Here is a 19,812-nt window from a genome sequence, read left to right on the forward strand (position 1 = left end):
AAGTGAGGATAATAATCCCTCTTACATCATGGGGAGGCTGTTATGTACATTAATGAGATAATGCTCGTAAAGCACTTTGAAGGTGAAAAGTGCTACGCTGGGATAAGCACTGTTATTATATTTTGAGTTAAATCTCAGGATTTCAAGAACATAACAAAAGCCAGTCCGTATTTTAGAGTCGCACTCTATAAAAACATTTCAGACACATTTTAATTTACAGAAATACAGGAGAATAGCCGGAAAAAGTTCTAAATAAAATTTAGCCCACCTATAATTTAATAATAGTCAAACTGATTTTTTTTTAATTTGTAAAAACAATTTACTGCTGGGCCTAGACCCTGAATGCCAAGTTTCAGCCCACAGAGATTTTTTTTTTTAATGGCTGAGTTATAAACCCTTGAAAAATGCTGACAGCCCCTTTACTATAGCAGCACTAGCGGGTGCCCTATAATGAACTTTTAAATGACTTGAGATAATATCTGGAAAGCCAAGCCTGAAATATATTTCTGGTTTTGAGCCGTTGCCAATGCAAACACAACACATCATAAGTCATCTTCATGATTCTAAGCGCATAAATTGGAGACACTGCATATAAAATCCAAATATTAGGTATCCTTCATGGCCAAACTCTTTGCTGGTTTGATGTTACAGAATAGCAACAGCTGTGCGAGGACGAAATGTACTGCGTTGCGTGTCTTGAAAGAAGAAAAGTGTGTGTATTTCCACAGCTACGTCTTGACATTGTTAAATAGGAGCCTGCCCAGTCGTAATAAATTCTTAAGTATTCTACTACTTTTAAGTGGAACCCAGGTGGCTTTCAAAATAAAAGCTCGTCCTCCCCGGCCAAGGAATGTTAATCTCCTCTGTGACCACATGGTTACTCTATCTTAAATTACCAAAGACACTTCTTAGAGCAGTAACACCCTCTTTGCTCAGAGGGGGACTTTGCTGGCCACAGGGCGAGGGTCTTTTCACAAGCACCGTGCACGCTAGGTGTTTCTGGATTCACTAGGTGTTTCAAGCACGACGGGGATGCAGGATTAGACCTTGAAATGATCATTTTATGAGAAGAATCGTTGTTTCATTTATCCTCTTCTTTGTGCCCTTCTGATCTTTCAGAATATTCGGAGCAGAGCTAAAATCAAAGTCTTATTCAAGCCATGGCAGTTGTGGAACAGCTTTCATCCAGGTGCAGCAGGGGCCTGTGCATCCAGCGCCTTCCCACCGCGCTCGCAGCGCACTTCTCGGCAAAGGAACAGCTCCAAACCTTCTCTGAAGCAAACCTACAGATGCAGGAACACCATTCCAGCTGCTGAATTAGAGAAAAAAGTTTAATTCTGGATCTGAAAGTTCAAATCATCCTTGCTGTTTGAGCGGGCCGGAGCTGGGCTGTTTGGACACCAGCCTTGCTGGCCTTCTCCTTTTGCACCTAGGCCTAGTGGCTCAGCTCTTTGCCATAACATATGGTGACAATAAAGAAATGCAAAAAGTCTCAATCATTCCAATACATTCACTGATTGGTAACTTAAAGAGCAGATAATGTTTACCTAAAAAGACTCAAGCTCATCAGTGGGTCTGACAGAGCCTTTCTGATGTACTTTACCAGGTGGAAAGATGCATTTTCATTCACTCCGAGCCTTGAATGAGCCACGTTAGTCCAGCCTGATGCTCCACTTAGAAGCATCCCGTCCTCACATTTATCAGTGCCACCATTGAGCTCAGACAGTTGGAAATTTTCCGTGTGGAATTGTTCTCTTTGGGGAAAGTCAACAACCCAGAGCCCACCCAGCCTGAATGCGCTGGATGGGTTTGTTGTTTGTTCCATATGTTCAATCGAGTTGGGTTTTAAGCTATTCCAGTTACGCTGAAGAAGGAACCAGCAGGATTTCTTACTGTAGTGTAGCCATAGATAGAGCACATATTTCTCAGTTGGAAAAAGGATTAACCATTGATTGCTTCATCTGCCCATAACTCACAAAGGGAGACAACTCCCGGCAGGTCCGATCTGTGGGCCCGATCAACAGACCCTTGTTATTAAAAGGGGCAAAAGGAAGACTCCCGGCTGGAATTTCACTTATTTTAAATGAATAAAAGTAAAGGAATGACAGTGGGAGGAAAGCGATACAGCACTCGACCCACAATTTGGCAACCCATATGAAGAATATCAGAGTTAAAGAAGTCCAGACAAAGAAGCGGAAATATTCAATGTCAACTGTCTTGGGACAAAAAGAAATACACAACTGCATTTGCTTGCCCAGCTCATTTTCAAATGAGTTTCCTCAGCGGTGTGTATGTGTAAGGCTCAATTCAGGATACATACTGCAGCTGTGTCTTGGGCTTCCTCTTCCCAGATGTTATCTAGAGGCACGAATGCCATCGGAGGATAACATCCTGAACTGAAACACGCCAACTGATGCCCAAGGCCTTACAGCATTTCAGATGTAGACACGCAACATTCACCGAATTTGGGATTTTCACAATCAATTGCCGCTTTCCAATTAGCAGCTGTGGGACTGCCTTGGGTCACAGGGGAGGGTGGGCTTCTGGAGGGAAACCAGAGCACTTCCAAAAAATTATTGGGGGCCGAGCACCTGAATCCCATTGCTCTGGGATGGGAATTGGACAACTCACTGCCCTTCGTGCCTTTGTGAATTCTTAATATGAATCTGACAGCTCACATCTGTCTCTCCTTTTCTGAGTTAACTCCCAGGTTTAAGGACAGCTGCCTTGGTGATAGCTTTGACGCTGTAATCTGGCAAGGGGAAATGAAGCTTTTCTTTACTCAGGAACCAGTTTTATAGCACAAGTAGGAAGCCCCTAAACTTTATCACAAAAAAAGTGATTTGGGATAGGTAAACAAACGTCCACATCTAGCTATAAACCAAACTACTGAAAACCATCAAGGGATTTTGTTGTCACTTTAGAAGCTGCTCAGCAGTAAAGAGCCACATACAAAAAATCAAGCTATTAAAGAAAGGGTGTATAGAAAGGTATGTGCCCTAAGATTAATGCTGTAGAGTCAAAGAAAAGCTGTTATTTTTGACATTTTGACATAGCATCACTTTAGAATCTGGTTCTTATTAGCCCTTTCTGTGCCTTTTAAAGGTCTATTTAAAAAAAAAAAATACCAAAAATGTCAGGAAATTTGGAACAGAAACTTACAATAAAACACGTCCCTTGACCCTCTGATCTATCAATCTTTCAAATAAACAAAGATAGCTGGATGAGCCAGGAAAGGGTTATTATATATAGGTACCTTATGTATAATGGTCAGATATTCACTGCACGCTCGGAGGTTATAAAAAAATCCGACGTAAGCGAAGCATTTCGTGCAAGATTTTTACCATGAATGCCGCATGTTACTCGGGGTGGTTTCTTTTTCATGTTTTGTTCTGTGACCTCCAAATTTCACACCCTGTATTATTTATAAATGAGACATTCAAGAAACACAAATTCTCAAATAAAAACGTGCACTCCGTCAGTGGAAAAGCAAACAAAAGGAGCTAATGTACTGTGGCTAAAAAAATTTTCAAACAAAGTAGCAGTAATTTACTGCCGCGCTACTAACGGGACCCCACAAATAGAATCCGAACCCTGTGCCCCATCAGGGGAGCTTGATTTACCGAATATCCCCCAGATAATAAAGGAAAATAAAAAGGTAAATTGTGCATGAATGTGAAGGCTGTAATTCTTCCCCTTTCACCACGCGTATCAAATTCACATCCAGTGATTTCAAAAGAAAATCTGGAAATCTCTAAAGAACCGGGGCCGAAGTCAGGAGGCCTCGATCCACCCGGCTTTGTCCACGGTTGCTTTTGTTGATGTTTCTTAAGATGTAGTTTGCCTAAGAGTCAAATTCTCCCTGGGCCATCAGAAAGATTTTTTCTCTACAGAGACTCACGGCCAGGTTATATCCCTGCCTGGAAAGACGTGCTGAAGTGACAGCCTTAGCCTGGATTTCACAGAATCACAGAATCACAGAATTTCTAGGTTGGAAGAGACCTCAGGATCATCGAGTCCAACCTCTGACCTAACGCTAACAGTCCCCACTAAACCATATCCCTAAGCTCTACATCTCAGCACGGATGGCAAGGCTGGCTTCTCCAAGAAGTTAATGACGTGAAGTGCCGTGCACAGGGTATTGAGGGATTTGGGGAGCATTTTTCAGAGCCCTGACACTCGCTGGCCTCTCCTTGGGGGATGTTGGCCCTCTGCACAACACCTGGAGCACTGCAGGACTGCGATGTACTGCTGAGGGCTGTGCCAGGCAGGGGAGCTGCGAGCGGCGGGGAGCTCCGAGTTCAGGCTGGAAATGGAAACTGAATCATCCCAACATTTTATACTTGTTTGCCAAAGCAGATAGGCCATGAAAAGGGAAAGGTAAAACTCAGAATAAGAGGTTTTCTTTGGAAAATGAAGGAAGTGAGAAGCTCGTGGGAGGAGGAGGCACTGGAACTGGGACAGCACTGCTGCATCCCAGCATCTGTGTCCTTAACTCTGCTCAGCAGTGGCTGGGACCCATCCTAGTGCCCGTCCTGGGACCTGCATGATTAAACGAGCTCCCGATGAGGCTGCAGGTGGGCATGGGGTGGACCTGACCAGGGGAAGTCTCAGCAGAGGCACCGTTGTCTTACCAGTCCCATGGAGAGTCCCGTTCCCGTGAATGTCGGCAGAAGTTTAACCCCACTCACAATTAAAAGAAAATAATACTTCAGTGCTGACTCTTTCTTGGCAGAGACTCCAACAGTATCATTGCCTAAGGATGAAGAGTTCCCAAACAATTCCTCTGCAGCACCAGATGGAAGTAGGCTCTCGTTCAAACTCAGGCCTATCTATTTCCTTGTAAATAAACACACGGCTGATGTGAGGAAAAGCCTACCCTTCCACGACCATTTTTGTGAAAGAGAAGCAGCTGAATGAAGGGCTCTTTGCCATTTTAAATAAGGATCGTGGTAAATGTGAAGCTTCCTCAGACAAAGAGCTGGGGCAGGGGCCTGTCCTGCAGCGGAAGGAGAGAGAGGGGTGACAATGCACGGGCACGGAGAAATGGGAAACCAAAGTGCCTTCAACAACAGGAAGGAAAAAAGAGCAAGAAGTAGGGGACAACAAGGCAGTTGAAGAAAGATGAGAAAGAAACGAATGAACGTGGTGAAGGACAAAGCAACAAAGGGGAGAAATACCACTCAAACACCTAGGGAAGAAAGAGGGGCGGACAATGAAATCCCCAAGTCAGGCACGGCGAAGATGTGCCCCATGGGACATTTCCCAGCCTTGCCAAGCCCTAGGGATTGGATCCCCGATTAGGCTCTTTCCTTCCTCCAGACCCCCTTTTTTCCCCTTATATATTTTTCCCCTTATAATATTTCCCCTTATTTCTCCTTATATAATTAAATACCCATTTGATGGCATTTTCATTTCTCTTTTTCCCTCGCAGCAGCCCTTCTGCACGCCGTGATTTACCAGTCGGAAAAGAGGAATATATTCATAGCTAAATTTCTCCTATTTTAAAAGTGATTATTTTTTTATTTTTATGCATAGTTTGTTTGTTTTTTTAAGGTTTTGGTGAGAAACCACCTCCTCCCTCCCATCAATCGTTGCTTTCAACAGCTCTTCACGGGTGGCTGCGTCTCTTTTAAATTCATTTCCTGTTAAAAAGAATAAACAGGCAACTGTTTAATGCTGTCGATTTAGCTTATTTAATAGAAATTGAAACCTGAATAGGGCTCAGTTGTAAGATAGTCACTGCAGAACTCTCCGAGGTAGGGAAAACACCACATGAAGTAATTATTTTAAAATGCAGAATGTTGTTGGAGGAGACGATGGGCTGCTCCTTGTCCTGCAAACCCAGGAGACGTGTTCGAGGAAGAGACGTTCGTTTCCAAAAGGCAGCACATGGAGTTAGAGCCACTTAATGCGGACAGCCATTTAATTGGGAAATTTGGCTGGAAACCGCTTTCATGTGGTGAACTTAATAGGCTTTAAAATAAGTTTTACTGGGACGCCTGCGTGACCTCACGGCTGACTGCAGCAAAGACAAGTGGATGTCGGTCCCTTGAGCTGCTTGCTTGCAAAAAGAAATGGAAACTAAGCGCATGCCTCGTGTTCTCCCCCGAGGTTTCGGCACGACGGGCTGCACCTAAGGGAGGGTTTCAAAGACCTTCAGTGAGAGCTGGCAGCGCCCACATGAAAGCCCCCGCTGCTTTCCTGGGCAAGACGAGACGTGTGGGTGCCTCGCTTCACTTGTGGGCACGCTGGAAGAACCCTCCCCTCTGACTAAGCTTTTCGGGCACCAAATGCATTTTAATCACGTATGTAAATCCGCGTTTAGGTGTGCAAGCTTACAGCAGTCTAAATGCTAATCGCGGGCGGGCAAAGGGGCCGGTAATCCCCCAGGAATGCAGGATTCAGCCCAGCCAGTGATAATTGCCACATTCCAGGTGGATTAGAAGTGTGAAACTTCATTTTACCTGTTCCTGACAATAGCACTCAGGAACAGGTGCCATGAAGGCAACATGGAAAAGGGTTTAATTGCTAACGTCGAGGCTGGCAGGATGATTTCTGTGCCCGAGCTGGTGGCAGCCACCCAAAGCCTCACCTCTGCTAGTGCCTGAGTCGCTGCTTTCCGACACAGCAGGGACACCCGAACCCTGGCTGATACGAGCAGGCACTTTGCATTTTGATGATCTGCGGATTTGGTGTTGAGCGTACTTTGAAGGCAGCAGACTCGGAAGGAAGCTGGCAATCCACGCCGTCCCTGCTGCCAGCAGGCAGCCTGCTCCGCTTCCAGGCTTGGTCAGTCAAAGCAAGGGCTTGGAGAGTGCCCATGTGGGGCATGTCCTACTGAAAAAGCAGCATTTGAACAGCCAGCTGAGGGCAAGCCTAGCCAAATATATGGGCAAAAAGTCACCTTGGTCAGAAGAAACCAGCCTACACAAAATCTCTCATAAGGAATAATAACAAAGAGGCTACCGAGGGCTATTTTTCAGCTCAGCTCAGACTTAATTTGCTGTAAAATCACATTGTCTTCAATATCACTTTTGTACCTTCCCCTCTGCCTGGGTTTTGGTTGGGAGCACAGAGCTTTCCCTGTGCCAGACAGCAACCTGACCATGGGCACATCACCTGTCAAACCCTTGGGGCTCACAGGGGAGAATGAAGAATATCTCGCTGATGATGGTCTGCAAAAAAATATTGCAATCACCTCAACAAAGTGTGACTGACTTCTGTGCTGATGGGCTGGGTTCCTAGAGGAAAACCTCCCTTGTAGCTTAATAAAGGTCCTGCTAAGGATAACATCGGGGGCCTGAATTAACCCTGTCCGATTGCCTTACCTTGGCATTTCTTAACGTTTGAGTGTTTGACTTTGTGGCCTTTACCTGCTCCTTCTAGGCCACTTCTTACCTCCTGAAAACAAAAAACCTGCCCAACAAGGCAAGAAGCACAGCGGCATCCTGCCTGGGGACCGCTGCCCGGGTTCCTCAGCAGCTTTGGGACATTCCCAGTGCTCAGCCCACGCCTGCTGGGGGCACCGTGATGCCATGGGCACTGCAATGAGATAGGACATCCATCCCTCAAGGACTTGTTAGAGCAATCTGCAGTGAGTTGGAAATCCTGGCCTTACTAACTACATATTTTTCTGCCTTTCCCACTGGAAAGCACAAGCCCTTTGGTTTATTCCTCTCCTGTCTGGTACGCAGTGAGAGCAAGCAGCAGAGCTGCAGGAGTCTGCAGGCAAATTCACAAAGGTCTCCACCTGAGTGTGCATCAGCTGCGTTTTTTTAAGGAGTTACAATTCAGCCACATTTTAGCAGGAATAAAACCACCAGCAAACCCACTCCCAGCAATAAATGCTGCCCGGAGAACTGATGCACCACTGCTCTCAGGGAAAGAGTTAACCCTTCCGTAAAGAACTCAGAGCTACAGATTCTTTTCATACTTAGACACAGAAAACATATTTAAGCTTAAACATTAAACTTTACGCACACATGCTCGTACAAAATATTAACAAAATACAGACAAAAACATTCGGAAAAACCATCTGTGGCAGAACTCCACTATGGGAAATTTCAGTCTAAATAGTTAATGGTTGGCAAAATTATACACAAGTGAAAAGAGATTGTTTGACAAATTGAACAGTTAGTGTGGCTAACAGCATCCTCCACTGTAAAGGATACCTCAGAAGCATTTCAAAGACCAGACTGACTCAGAAGCTGCAGGCCACTGCCTTGGAATAAGGGCTACAGGAAGCTAAGCAAATTGGTTTAAATAGTTGGTGGTGCATAATTTACAAAATGAAGGGGAATGAGAAATATAGCCCTTTTTTCACAATATATACCCTTCAGAAAGCTCCAAATCACCCATAATTACCACTTGCAAATGCATTTTCCTTTCTATTAATTCAAAGCCTCTAAATTTCACAATAAAACACAATGAGGCAAACTGACTCTGCCTGATGCTTGTTAATTTTGAGATCAGATCCTAAGATCCACCAGCCAAAATGTCAAGCAGTTCATAAACTAACAGAACTCACATCTTGAAATATTTTTACCATGTGGAACATTTTATGGAACAAGAAACGAACACAGCATTCTCCAGAAATCACAGTACCACACGTAATTAAATGTCAAATGATCACAGGGCAAACAAGATTGATCTTAAATGCCCCCTCATCCTTTTGCTTGCTGATGCGGTCGAGTCAAGAAGAATAATTGAGATTTTAAAACCTGGTTTCCCATCTTTCTGTATTTTTCTGTCCACTTACCTTTATCTAATTCACTTGAGATGTTCCATGACGACGTAGGCATGAAATCAGCAACCACCGATGAATTTGCTCCTGGAAGAGAAAAAGAGAAGAAAAATGCTGTTGGTATATTGATCTTGTACCGTGAGGAGTGTAAGAGGCATTTACAAAATTGCTGTCGCAGTAGTAAAATTATTTGAGGAACAGCAGTTATTAAAATGCGCTCGATGCTGTGCATTGGCAGGCTGACACATATGGGTAGCAGAACCAGCAAAGTGGAAAAAGGCACGGGGCCAAGCTGGAGCTTGTTTTGCAGGGCTGTCACTGGGAGGCCTTGTGTTAATCAAGCAACCAATCTCCGAGATGTGTTTGGCCCACCTTAAAATCTCTCCACGGGTTTTATAGAGGTAGAGTGACTCTGCAGTGCTGCAGCAAAGGAAAACACCAATGCGCCGACGCTGCTGAACATGTTATCTATTAACATTTACGAGAGATTTTAATCCTGCCAAGCCATGTGCACGAGAAGAGCCACCATTTACGCACTGCAGTTAATGGGGCTACTTGTACGAAAACCCCTCGCATGGCTCACATAAACACAGGCTCGAGAGACTGATCTGAACACGGGGAGCATTTCCTCGTGGCTATGGCACTGTTTTCCCTGGGAATCACTATGTGTATATAGGAGATTGAGTGAGGGACGGGAAGGGTGGGAAGAGGAGAGGGGCATACACATTACACAAGTCTCCAGTAGCACCAGTAGGGGTTTAGGCTGGACATGAGGAAGAATTTCATTATGGAGAGGGATGCCAAGCACTGGAAGGGGCTGAGCAGGGCAGTGGTGGGGTCCCTAGCCCTGGAGGTACTTTAGAGATGTGTGGATGTGGCACCACGGGATGGGGTTAATGATGGGACTCAGTAGGTCAGGTTGATGGTGGGACTTGATGGTCTTGGTCCTTTCCAACCTAGACAATGCTGTGATTCTGTGCCATGGCAACACCGTGCGCTTCCAAATTTCCTGCGTGCCCCAGCCCTGGGAACAGGGCTTGGACTAGAAGAGGAGGAGAGTGGTGCTGCGGCGACAAGCACCGGAGAGGACAGCACATCTGAAATGAAAATCAGAATGTGCCCCATGTGCCAGTGTCTGATCTGAGTCAGACACAAAGACTCGCTACAAAGGAACCCCTCGTGGCCTGATCCTGCACCCCGGCTGGACCTCCAGTGCCCACAAACACAGAGCTGAGATGCTGAGCATCACCACGAACCCAGACAAGAACTAAATATCACAAAGTGCAGTGTTCTTCTTTTGACACTGTCCCTTCAGCTTGTTCCTTTAACTCCAAAGCAATCTCAGCACGAGGATACCCGACGATCTTCTGCTTTTATGTGATCGGTGAGCAACTTCTCTATTTCATTAAGAAATCACGAGCAAATTGTAAACACGATGTCACACAAACGCACGAAGCAGTTAAGTTCAGATTTAGCCACTGCACTTTTTATAAATATCGTCTTTCTTAAAAGCCCACCTGGTAGCACTGCTTATTTAAGACTCTGTCAAGTATTTCCAATGTAAACACAGAATGTGCAGGCATTATAACTCACCTCCCTACACAGCCCCTGGCCTGCGCAGATACGCGGGGCCGAAACCCACTGATGGGGACAGATCCTGAGCCCCGTGCGAAGGCACTGCTCTGAAGTCAGCAGCAACACCCGTTTATACAAGGTGAGGCTTTGTCTCACCGCGTCCATCCCCTTGAACTGTTTACTCTTTAACATACTTAAGCTTTTGTGAAATTAAGTTTTTTCCAAGCATTTGCCATCTTTTTCAGTGCGAGGAGCAAGGCTCCTGCTTTCTTGCTCTGGCTTCAGATGTCACCACGAACCCGTGCACGCCCCGTGGGGCTTTTCCCAACACCTCCACCACAAATTCACCCCCCACCCTTCACTACTTTTAGGACAGTTATCCCCAGACGCAAGTTCAGCTTCTTAACTAACCCAAACGCTGGGGACTGCCTGGCTGAGCAACCTGCAAGGCTTGAGGCAAGCAGCGAGGCTCCGGAGCTTCATGGTGACCCGCACAGGATGACGCAGTGGCCGACAGTGCCAGGATTTGCTGGAGACTAGAGCTGAGATGTCGGGGAGGTGACAAATAACCAGTGGGCCAGCCCCGAGGGCCAAATGCTGACCAGGATGTGGTCGGTGCCAGAGGCTGGGACGCTTTGTCTCCTCTGCCTCACCCTTCCGTGCCTCCTACCTGAGAAATGGGGCAGCTCCTGCAGGCTTAGGACCAACCCCCTCCGAGAGAGGTGCCACCACCTTCCATACGCCTCTTGTTGAGACCAGCTCCATCTCAAACGTCCATAGTGCACAGCTCCAACCCACGATCAGTAGATGAAGCCCCTCACGCTTCTCATGCATTCAAGTTTTGCACCTGACAATGCATTTTCTGTGGGTAACGTTACTTTTGTTCACCTGGAAACACCCCAGTGTTAAGAGCCCTCTTTACGTTGCAGACAGCTAACACACATTAACCAAAATGAAGGAATAAGTACTAATACCATGACGAAACACAGTATTAGGACTGCTGTGTGTGCAAGTGAGGGCAGCGATACCTCTCCTTGGAGAAACCCAGTCCCAGCCCCCAGCCAGGTGAGAAGCGCGCCCAGGGGAGGTGAGTCACGGCCGGGAGGAGGATCAAAGACCAGGGCTGGTTCCTCCCCTGGGACCAAAGCCACCTCGCTCTGCCTCCAGGAGCAAAATGCATTTAAAAAGTACAGACTGGGAATGAGTAAGAGTTTTTTTTTTTTCTTTGGGTTTGTGAAATCCAGGTTTCTGCACCCTCAAATGTACAGAAAAACGGCCAACCAACTCCGAAAGTGCCTCTTGTGCTTGGAAAGCTCTTAAATACTCAAAAAGGGTCTGGATTGCATCTCGTAACGTCGTGTCTCCTAACCTGAACCATAGTTCAGGTTAACCCAGAGTCACCAACAAGATCCTTTGATTCCAGCTCTGTTGTACATGAAACAGGGGTATTGCAGAGGAGGAGAGGCTGAGGCACCTGTGCGGCAGCCGCAGGAGCCGCCGTGAGCTGGGGAGCAGGAGGCAGTGCAAGGAAGACAGGCGTGAGCACACCCCCTTATTTTTTTCAGACTTTACAACCCTTAATGGCCCACCAAATCACTGTTGAGCCTGAAACATTTTCCCGGAGACTCACGCACCCTGATTACCAAGCCCTGGATGGAAAGCAGCGCCGAGATCTGGGTCTCTGGGTGCATCACCTGGCACAGCAGATGAGCAGTGATCTATGGGCTGTGACTGGGGCCAAATTCAGTCCAAACTGCATCCTCAGGGCCAGCAGAAGTTGGCTTCCCCTCACATGCATTGCAATGAATGTGCTGGTTTACACAAATGACCCTCAAAGCAGGTCTGCTCAGCCTGTGAGCCACCAGCGGCTGCGTGGGAAGCACAGAGCGCACCCAGCACCCAACACCGAGCTCTCCAGCACACGTCCAGCCCTCTCATCGTGCCCCCAACCTTGAAAACATCCTGCAGGCAACAGCTCCCCTCATCCTGTGAACCCCACGCAGGGGATGTACTGACAGCCTTGCCCATTTGGTGTCACCATCCAAAAAAAAAAAAAACACCAAAAAAGAAAAGCCCATATGCTTAGTACTGCAATTGGATATCAAATGAGGAGTTTAAGAATTAATCAAATTAATCCTGATTTGTTAAAAACGCCCCCTTGCACGCTGCTTTAACTATTTGAACAGCCAGATTTGGTTTGAAAAAAAGGCAATCTGAGAAATATGATCAGCATCAGAGGCCCATTACCCCGGTAAGATTTTATTTATAGATGAAATCATCCCAGATGAATGAAGAATCTTATCCTTAACGCACAAAAGATAAGTATCTGTTCAAACCCCTATCACGATTAAGAAATGCTGGTCTCAAGTTAATGAGAAATCACAACAGTCAATTAAAACCTCTGTGAAAAGCCAAGCCGAGTGTATTCAGATACCCTCCCCACCGAGAAGTTGGCTAACATCTGACTTTATTACCATATTGCATAAGCGTGGAGCGAATTTCACACAAGTCAGTCCTTTTAAAGCCTTTGTGATTAAATAAACTTCAATAAGGTTTACAGAAAGCTGCCCGTGAAGAAAAACTACAGAGCCAGCTCTTATCACAGGCGCACACCACTGCCTCATTTTCTCACCAGCAGCAGCCATCACTCAGGGCCTCGTGTTTGTGCTGTCACGACTACAGACCCATCAAAGGACGGGGCAGCCTCGTCCGCTGCCCACAGAACCACAAAGGAGAAGATCCAGGCCCCGTGCCCGGGCTAATTAATATCTCTGAGCTCTGCGTCTGCTGCACAAAGTAAAGAGAATATAAGTCAAACCAGGAAGAAGGCAGATTGCTAAGACGACACCGAGCCCCGAGATGATTGAAGATTTTCATGGGAAATAAATCCGCCGTACAGAAACAAAGCAGAGAGCAAAATAAGTCTACGAACGTGGATATTCTGCTTGCCAGAGGGCTGTACGAGGCTGGATGGCTGCTGAACGTATGACTTTGCACGGCCAGTGTGGTGCCTGGGACAGGATTTCTTCTTGGTGGCACAGAGGAAAACCCCAGGTCTTGCAGGACCCCAACTTTTCCAGGTGGAAGATAAGTCCAGTTGGCACGCACACAAATAATTCAAAGCATCTTCTAATAGGGCATCCTCTGTCACACTTTGTATCGTACCCGTGGGTCCTTCTATATCCTCATTATATGCCCTACAAAATTATGGAGTTCACAATTTTGTCTGACACAAGCAGGAACACGACTGCGATATCTGCAATTCTGACCTCAGCGCAGGACACCCAGAATAGCAAAAAGAGCAAGGAGGGTTTCAAAGTAACCAAGCAGTTCGAAGTCTGAGTAATGAAATAAACCGTGCAAAATTAACGTTTAAACTGAATAAAAACCAAAGTTTTCCATTTGCAAATCTCTTTCTGAAGCTGCATGGAAAGCCTGCGCTGAGTGAGATTTGTTCTCCCATGCAGGAATTTGCCTAAGGAAGTGATAAAACCCAAATTACACGAGACACTAAAAACAAGATTGGGCAAGACATTCCTCCACGTACGGATGGGGGGGCCGTCCCACGCCGTCAGGAGGGTCAGGACAGGACAACCCAACAGCAGGTTTGGGCACCACTGTTTTGGCCAAATCACTGGTAAAATCACCGTTTATAGCAGCTGTTTTAGAAGAAACCCCTTAAAAACCTGAATGAAAATCTTCCGAATGTAGTCGTCTTTAGCTGTATTGTTTGGATATGATATTGGAAAAACAGAAATCATAGATAAAATTATACAGAATTAGAGTAAGCCCTAATTACTCTAAGTGTTCAGGATTTTTGCTTTTCTGCACATTCCACATCTACACTTCATCTTTCTCTTTGTCTGGTTCCTACCTGACTGATCTCTTCCAAGATCTTCCCACAAATATGCCCCGTGGCTGTTTTCCTTAGCCGTATCTCCATCATCTTTTTCCTTCAGCGTTCGCTGTTTCACTGATCCTTTGTGAGCTCCCCACACGTTCTCATCTGATCTCCCAAGATAGGAGGTTTTGCAATCAGCCAGTTACCATCCCATCCACAGCCCACCCTGGAGGTGCTGAAGGAAATCTAGACATACCTTCTGCAGGCTGTAATGGATACGGCCTATTATTCACTAATTTTCTTGTCTGTTTAATTGGCACCATCCTGGATTTCCATAATACATCCCTCAAATGTCGCTTACATCTCCAGTGCATGAAAGGATTTTATTTCCATGACATCAGTACCTCTGCGTGTCAGGAGACGTGGCCGCGTTACCCAGTCCTCGTGTTTCAAAAGGGGGCAGGGATCACACAAAGGCAGCACTCAGCTGAATGAGGCCAAACTGGGCGAAGACGGGACATTATTGAGAGCATTTCTGCTCCTCAGGTAAGGCAGGTGTCTCAGGGAGAATATACTGCCTTTATTGGCATGCAGTGATGTAAGTTGGTGGCAAACCTTCCATTGATTAGTGATGGATACAGTGATTTCTGCACGTGATGATGTGTAAAAATAGGATACAGCAAACACTTCCCGGTAAAAACACATTCCTGCTGAAAACCTCAGCCCTGCAGGATCAGGTGAAGCTGTCAGCCTCTGTACTGTCACCTGAAATGTTCTGAAGGAGAGCAGCAGGTACGTTAGATGCAATAAAAGCTGCTGGAGAACAGACCTTAACTCAAGCTCTATGCACTGAGATGAAATGTTGCACAACGGCATTTCTCCTTCCAATGCTTACCTTTAAGTCATCAGCTTTCCTCTGCCTGGTTACCCCGTGGCTGAAACAGCAAATGCAGGGCTCGTTGTGCCAGCACCTTGCACAGGCAGATGCAAGGCGATTTCGGCAGAGCTCACAGCAGTCATCGCTCTGCTAGAAACCACGTTTCCCACTGGCAAAGGCTTGCTCTCGCTCTGCAGGCTGCTCCACGCAGATAGGGGCCGAGATGATACTGCAGGATGCTAACAGCTTTCAAATGTTAATTGTGTTCTCACTCTGGCAGGGTAAAACTTCCAAGCAGAGCTGTCTGTTCTTTATCTGCAGTATATCATTATTGATAGCCCGGGGCAGATTAATGATTGGCATCAGATAGGGAAATCTTCAACACCGATGAGCAACTCGAGCTTTGTGCATTTCACACATCCAATGCGTTAATTTTCAGCTTCCAGAGCGAGAAGTGCAACAGGATGGTTTAATTTAGTGCAGGACTGGAAATTGTTAGGGACATCATTTATACCACAGCCCCTGCCACCCCGTCCCTGCTACCGGGGCTTCCATTAGCACATAGGAAACAAGTTCACTACCTGGGAGTCTCCCTAAATGCTCTCTGCTCCCGAGGTAAGTGGAAGGACTGACCCATTTGGGATCAGAGGTGGGAAGCCAAGAGCCCCGCATGTACCTGAAAGCTCTGCCCTACGTCCTCCTGTGGAGCTGCTCTCTTTGATGAGGATACCCCAGGAGATATCACAGTGGACAGCCGTGGGGGTTTCCCGTACCTAAGAGGCTGCCAGTAACACCCAACCCAAGAGGTCTACTGGGAAGGACAGCAATAGGCAATACCATCAAAAAATTATACAGTTGCTACGTAGGCAATACCTGAAAACTCCTAAAGCACCTTGAAACGTGCTGGCAGCTTCCTAATGACCTACACAAGTCCGGGCCGACTGCCGTATTTTTAGTAAGCTGCTCTTTGGCTGAGGTCGTATCAGTTTAAAACTGTTTTCTTCCCCGGGATCAGAGCTGTCTCTTGGAAGAAGAGGTTTTTAAGAAGCCCTTTTTATATGCTAATACTTTAATCCTAAATTTCTAATTACCGAACTACAACTCCTTTTCACTGCGGCTATTAATTACAGATTATCATTAACGTTGGATGGATTTAGAAGTCACTGTGGAATCTGGGTGCACTTTACATCGCCTAAATTGGGTCGTTAACAGTTCCACTTAAGAAGAGCAAAACACTGCACCCTGGAGCAAGCCGCAGCTTTTAAAGACGGGGAGAACGGAGAAAAGAAATGGGCAGCTGGCTGAGCGCCAGCCCTGCAGAGCTCACAGTCGGGTCTTTGTGCTTAGGACCGGCAGGAACGTGGCCACGCTCGCACCCCAAGGCACATCGCCCGGCCCCGATGTTTCAGCAGGCACAGAAAATGCTCAGCTCCAGCTCCCGGTGACCAGGCAGGGTCCTGATCTGTGACAACTCCCGGACCTCTCCTGCCAAGGAATTGGGGGCAAACCCGGGGAACCCCCTGAGAGGGTTCCTGTCCATGCCCTGAGCTGTCTTCTGAGCACCTCGGGCTGCTGGAAGGAGAGAAGAGGAGGTGGGAACCCCACAAAGGGAACGGGATGACTGCAATGGAGAAAAGGCAGAAACCCAGCAGCAGCAGGACATCACTGGGCAGTGAGATGGGGAATGGGGCCATGAGAAGAAGCAGAGGAGTCACAAAGAAACATCAAGATATCAAGAGGGCAGGGAGATGGAGGAACACATCCCGGGACACATTTAGGGTGAACATTTTAACACCCGGCGTGGCGAGAAGCCCAGGGGAGAAGGGGAGGAGGCAATGCTCTGTTAGGCACTTTTTTTGGGGTAACACCGTGGCAGCAACACGTGGGCACAGGTGCCGAGAGCTCTTCTAACAAGTCCCTCATAGGTCCTGAGCCTGGAGGGTGCCCGAAGGCACAAAGGGGCTCTCGCAGAGCAGCTCCGAGTGCTGCCATCACCCAGCCCATGCCTGCTGCAGATGCTTGGCTCACAGCAGGCATCAGCGCCCCGTGCCAGCATTTTGGGGAGCTGCCCCTCCACCGACACAACAGCCACACGGCTTCCCGTGGATTTATCTCCGAAAGCAGCACGACCGAGCAGCACCCACGAGCGCACGGCTGGGACAGAGGTGCCTGGGGACGAAGCACGAAATGCCCGGCCAGGGCTTTGCCTTGCACCTGCTCGCCTGTCCCTGGTTTCCATCAGTGCCACTGCACTAAATCCACCCCCGAAAGCTTTAAGGAAGGCAAAGCCAGCCAAGCACAGGGAGGGCAAACAAGAAATCATTTACATCCACCATAAATCGCAGCACACCGTAACTCCTTGCGCCTCGGCACTTGAGGGCCAGGAGTGATTGAAATGTGGATAAGGCTACCGCCAATCTACAATTAAACGCTTATAGCTCGTGAAGAAAATTACAGGAGAAGTCTGCCCTGTGCAAATTCATTATTATTTTTCGAGCTCGATAATTATTTTTGTTGCAGTGAGGAAAAACGGACCCATGTCAGCTCATGAATTAATGAACGGTCCCGAAACAATTACTTCTTAAATACACAGAAGTCTCCCTAGTGTAAACACGCTCCGTTTTATACCATATCCTCTTGGTACAAGGCACACATTGCAGCATGACTTATTGGCTGCGTATGATGAAACAGTAAATGTTGCACGTTTGACGGCTTCAGCCTCATGGCTAGGATTTTACATCGGTTGATGTTGATTAATGTACAAACTGCCAAATTTATAAAGAGGCTGAAACACAAGGATACACTGTGAAACATATGCTAATAGAGCACAATTTATATAAAAAGGGGGGAATGTAAATATTTAACCGATGCCAGAGCTGGTTGCTTTGGCCAAGTCAGGACTGAGCTACATTGATTGTTCGAGAGGAACTTGCACCCTGCGCAAAACCCACACAAGCCTGATCTCAGGCAGCCTCACAGGTTTTAGCAGGTAGACTTAAAACCTCATTTCTTCTGCTAAAAGGCTGACTTTTTTAATTTTTCCTTGAAGTCAAGCAGACGACACTTGTGAGTAAGAGCTGGTGAGCGCGTGTGAGCAGCACTGGGCTTGGCGAGAGGCGCGCTGGAGGCAGGGTGCTGCTGCTGCTCCTGCCAGCTCCTGCCCATGCAGGCAGAGCAAGCACAGAGAGCACAGCCACCAAGGTCCCCCGGCCAGCTTGCCTTTACCTGCAGCCTCAAGGCAAGGTCTCTCTGGGGTGAGCACTGAAATCCCTTCGGATGGCTCCGCGCACAATGCTGAGACAACATGAGGACGCCTGAGGGGCCACTCTCCTGGTCCAGTCCTTGTGGGACCCCAGACTGGGGCTGTCCACAGCTAGCTAACAGAAGCAATTATACAGGTAATTAGTCTGCACAAAAGGTTTCCATTATTATCATGGAATTGTTGTTTGTTTTTTTTTTTTTTAACTTTTCATTGCTGGAATGGGTTAATGTACAAAGGAGCTGCAGCTACAACTGATTTGCTACGGAAAAGGTTCAGCACCATCTCCTGAATTCAGATCTCTCTGGTATCAAGAAAACTGAAATCCAAACTTAATAGTAGGCCCAAATTTATCGCCATTGATATTTGATTTTCAAATGCTTTCATTAGTGATTTAAGTGTGCCCTTGTGCTGGATTCCCCCTGATTTCAACAGCTGCAGAAGGAGGCCAGCTTCGGAGGGCTCCCGTCACAGCCTCGGGGTCCTGCAGCCCTGCAAGCCTCTTGCTGGCACCTCAACAACGGCCCCAAACCCCACAGCGTGGCCAAGTCAGCCTCCTGAACCCTGAGATCGGGCAGCACTTTCTCAAGCACAGTCAGGATGGAAGAAATCGTTGCTGCAAAAGCACCGCTTCTGAACAGCACGACTACGACTTCGCAGGCCTTTGCCTTAATTGCACCCAGAAGTACAACTATCTGCAGTGTTCACGACCCCGTAATGTCTGTGCCACACACAAAAAAAAACAGTCTCTAAAAGTTAACAGCCTGCACAATAGGAAATAAACAGGAGCAGGGCAGAGTTGGCTTGTTCGAGCTTAACTGCTTTTGCAGCCGCGGAAGCCTCGTGGAAGGATAAACCAACTGATGATTTTTTTATTAGCTCGACAAACAAAAAGCCAGGCTTTCCATGTAATGCTACTGCAGATCTGCTGGGGTTAGGTTTCAAAGTCGTGGCAACTGCCATCCTTTAGGAACCTCGTTAGCTTGGAAATGGATCCAGGATTTCTCTGTCAGGCAGGGCAGGCCGAGCAGGCCGAGCACGGTGCATCCAGATCCAGCACTCAGGTTTTGCTCTGCTCTTCCTCATTTCTTGCTCTTTGGGCCAAAGGACTGCGGTGATATCAAGCTCAGCAGGTGATGAGGGCGAGTGTCTGCTGAAGTAAGCCCAAGTCTCACAGAATTTGCTGAGTTCAGATGAGCTCATACATATTACAGGGCTAAATGTGACCAGCAGGTTAATGAACATCAGTCACTCGAACTATTTTGTGCGACCTATTTGCAAATAAAGGAGAACCCAATTCTCCATGAAGGCCTCAAAGCAAACACGACACTGGGAAAACGAAACAAAAGACTGTCCTCTAGCCTTCTTGTTAGTTTTGTACTTACTATTTACAAACTGCTCTTCCAATTTCTCTCCACTCATCTGTAATTAGTTCCCAAACGACTCCTTATGGTCAAGCCAAACTATTCTTCTGTTTAATTTTTTTGGTTTCTTTAAATCCACGCACAGGTCCC

At 46.9% G+C, this 19,812-nt stretch overlaps 1 protein-coding gene across 11 annotated transcripts in view; it reads right to left on the minus strand.

Annotated features, from left to right (window-relative positions):
* ROR1 (receptor tyrosine kinase like orphan receptor 1) overlaps positions 1 to 19,812 on the minus strand; it is a 149,554-nt gene that overhangs the window by 42,318 nt on the left and 87,424 nt on the right. For all 11 annotated transcript variants that reach the window (XM_068690221.1, XM_068690211.1, XM_068690222.1 and 8 more), the window contains one exon: positions 8,762 to 8,833. In XM_068690221.1, the coding sequence (XP_068546322.1) occupies positions 8,762 to 8,804 (43 nt within the window). In that variant the 5' untranslated portion in view covers positions 8,805 to 8,833. The remainder of the gene's footprint in view (positions 1 to 8,761; positions 8,834 to 19,812) is intronic.

Source organism: Anas acuta, chromosome 8, assembly GCF_963932015.1.
Source record: "Anas acuta chromosome 8, bAnaAcu1.1, whole genome shotgun sequence".
NCBI classification, from domain to species: Eukaryota; Metazoa; Chordata; class Aves; order Anseriformes; family Anatidae; genus Anas; species Anas acuta.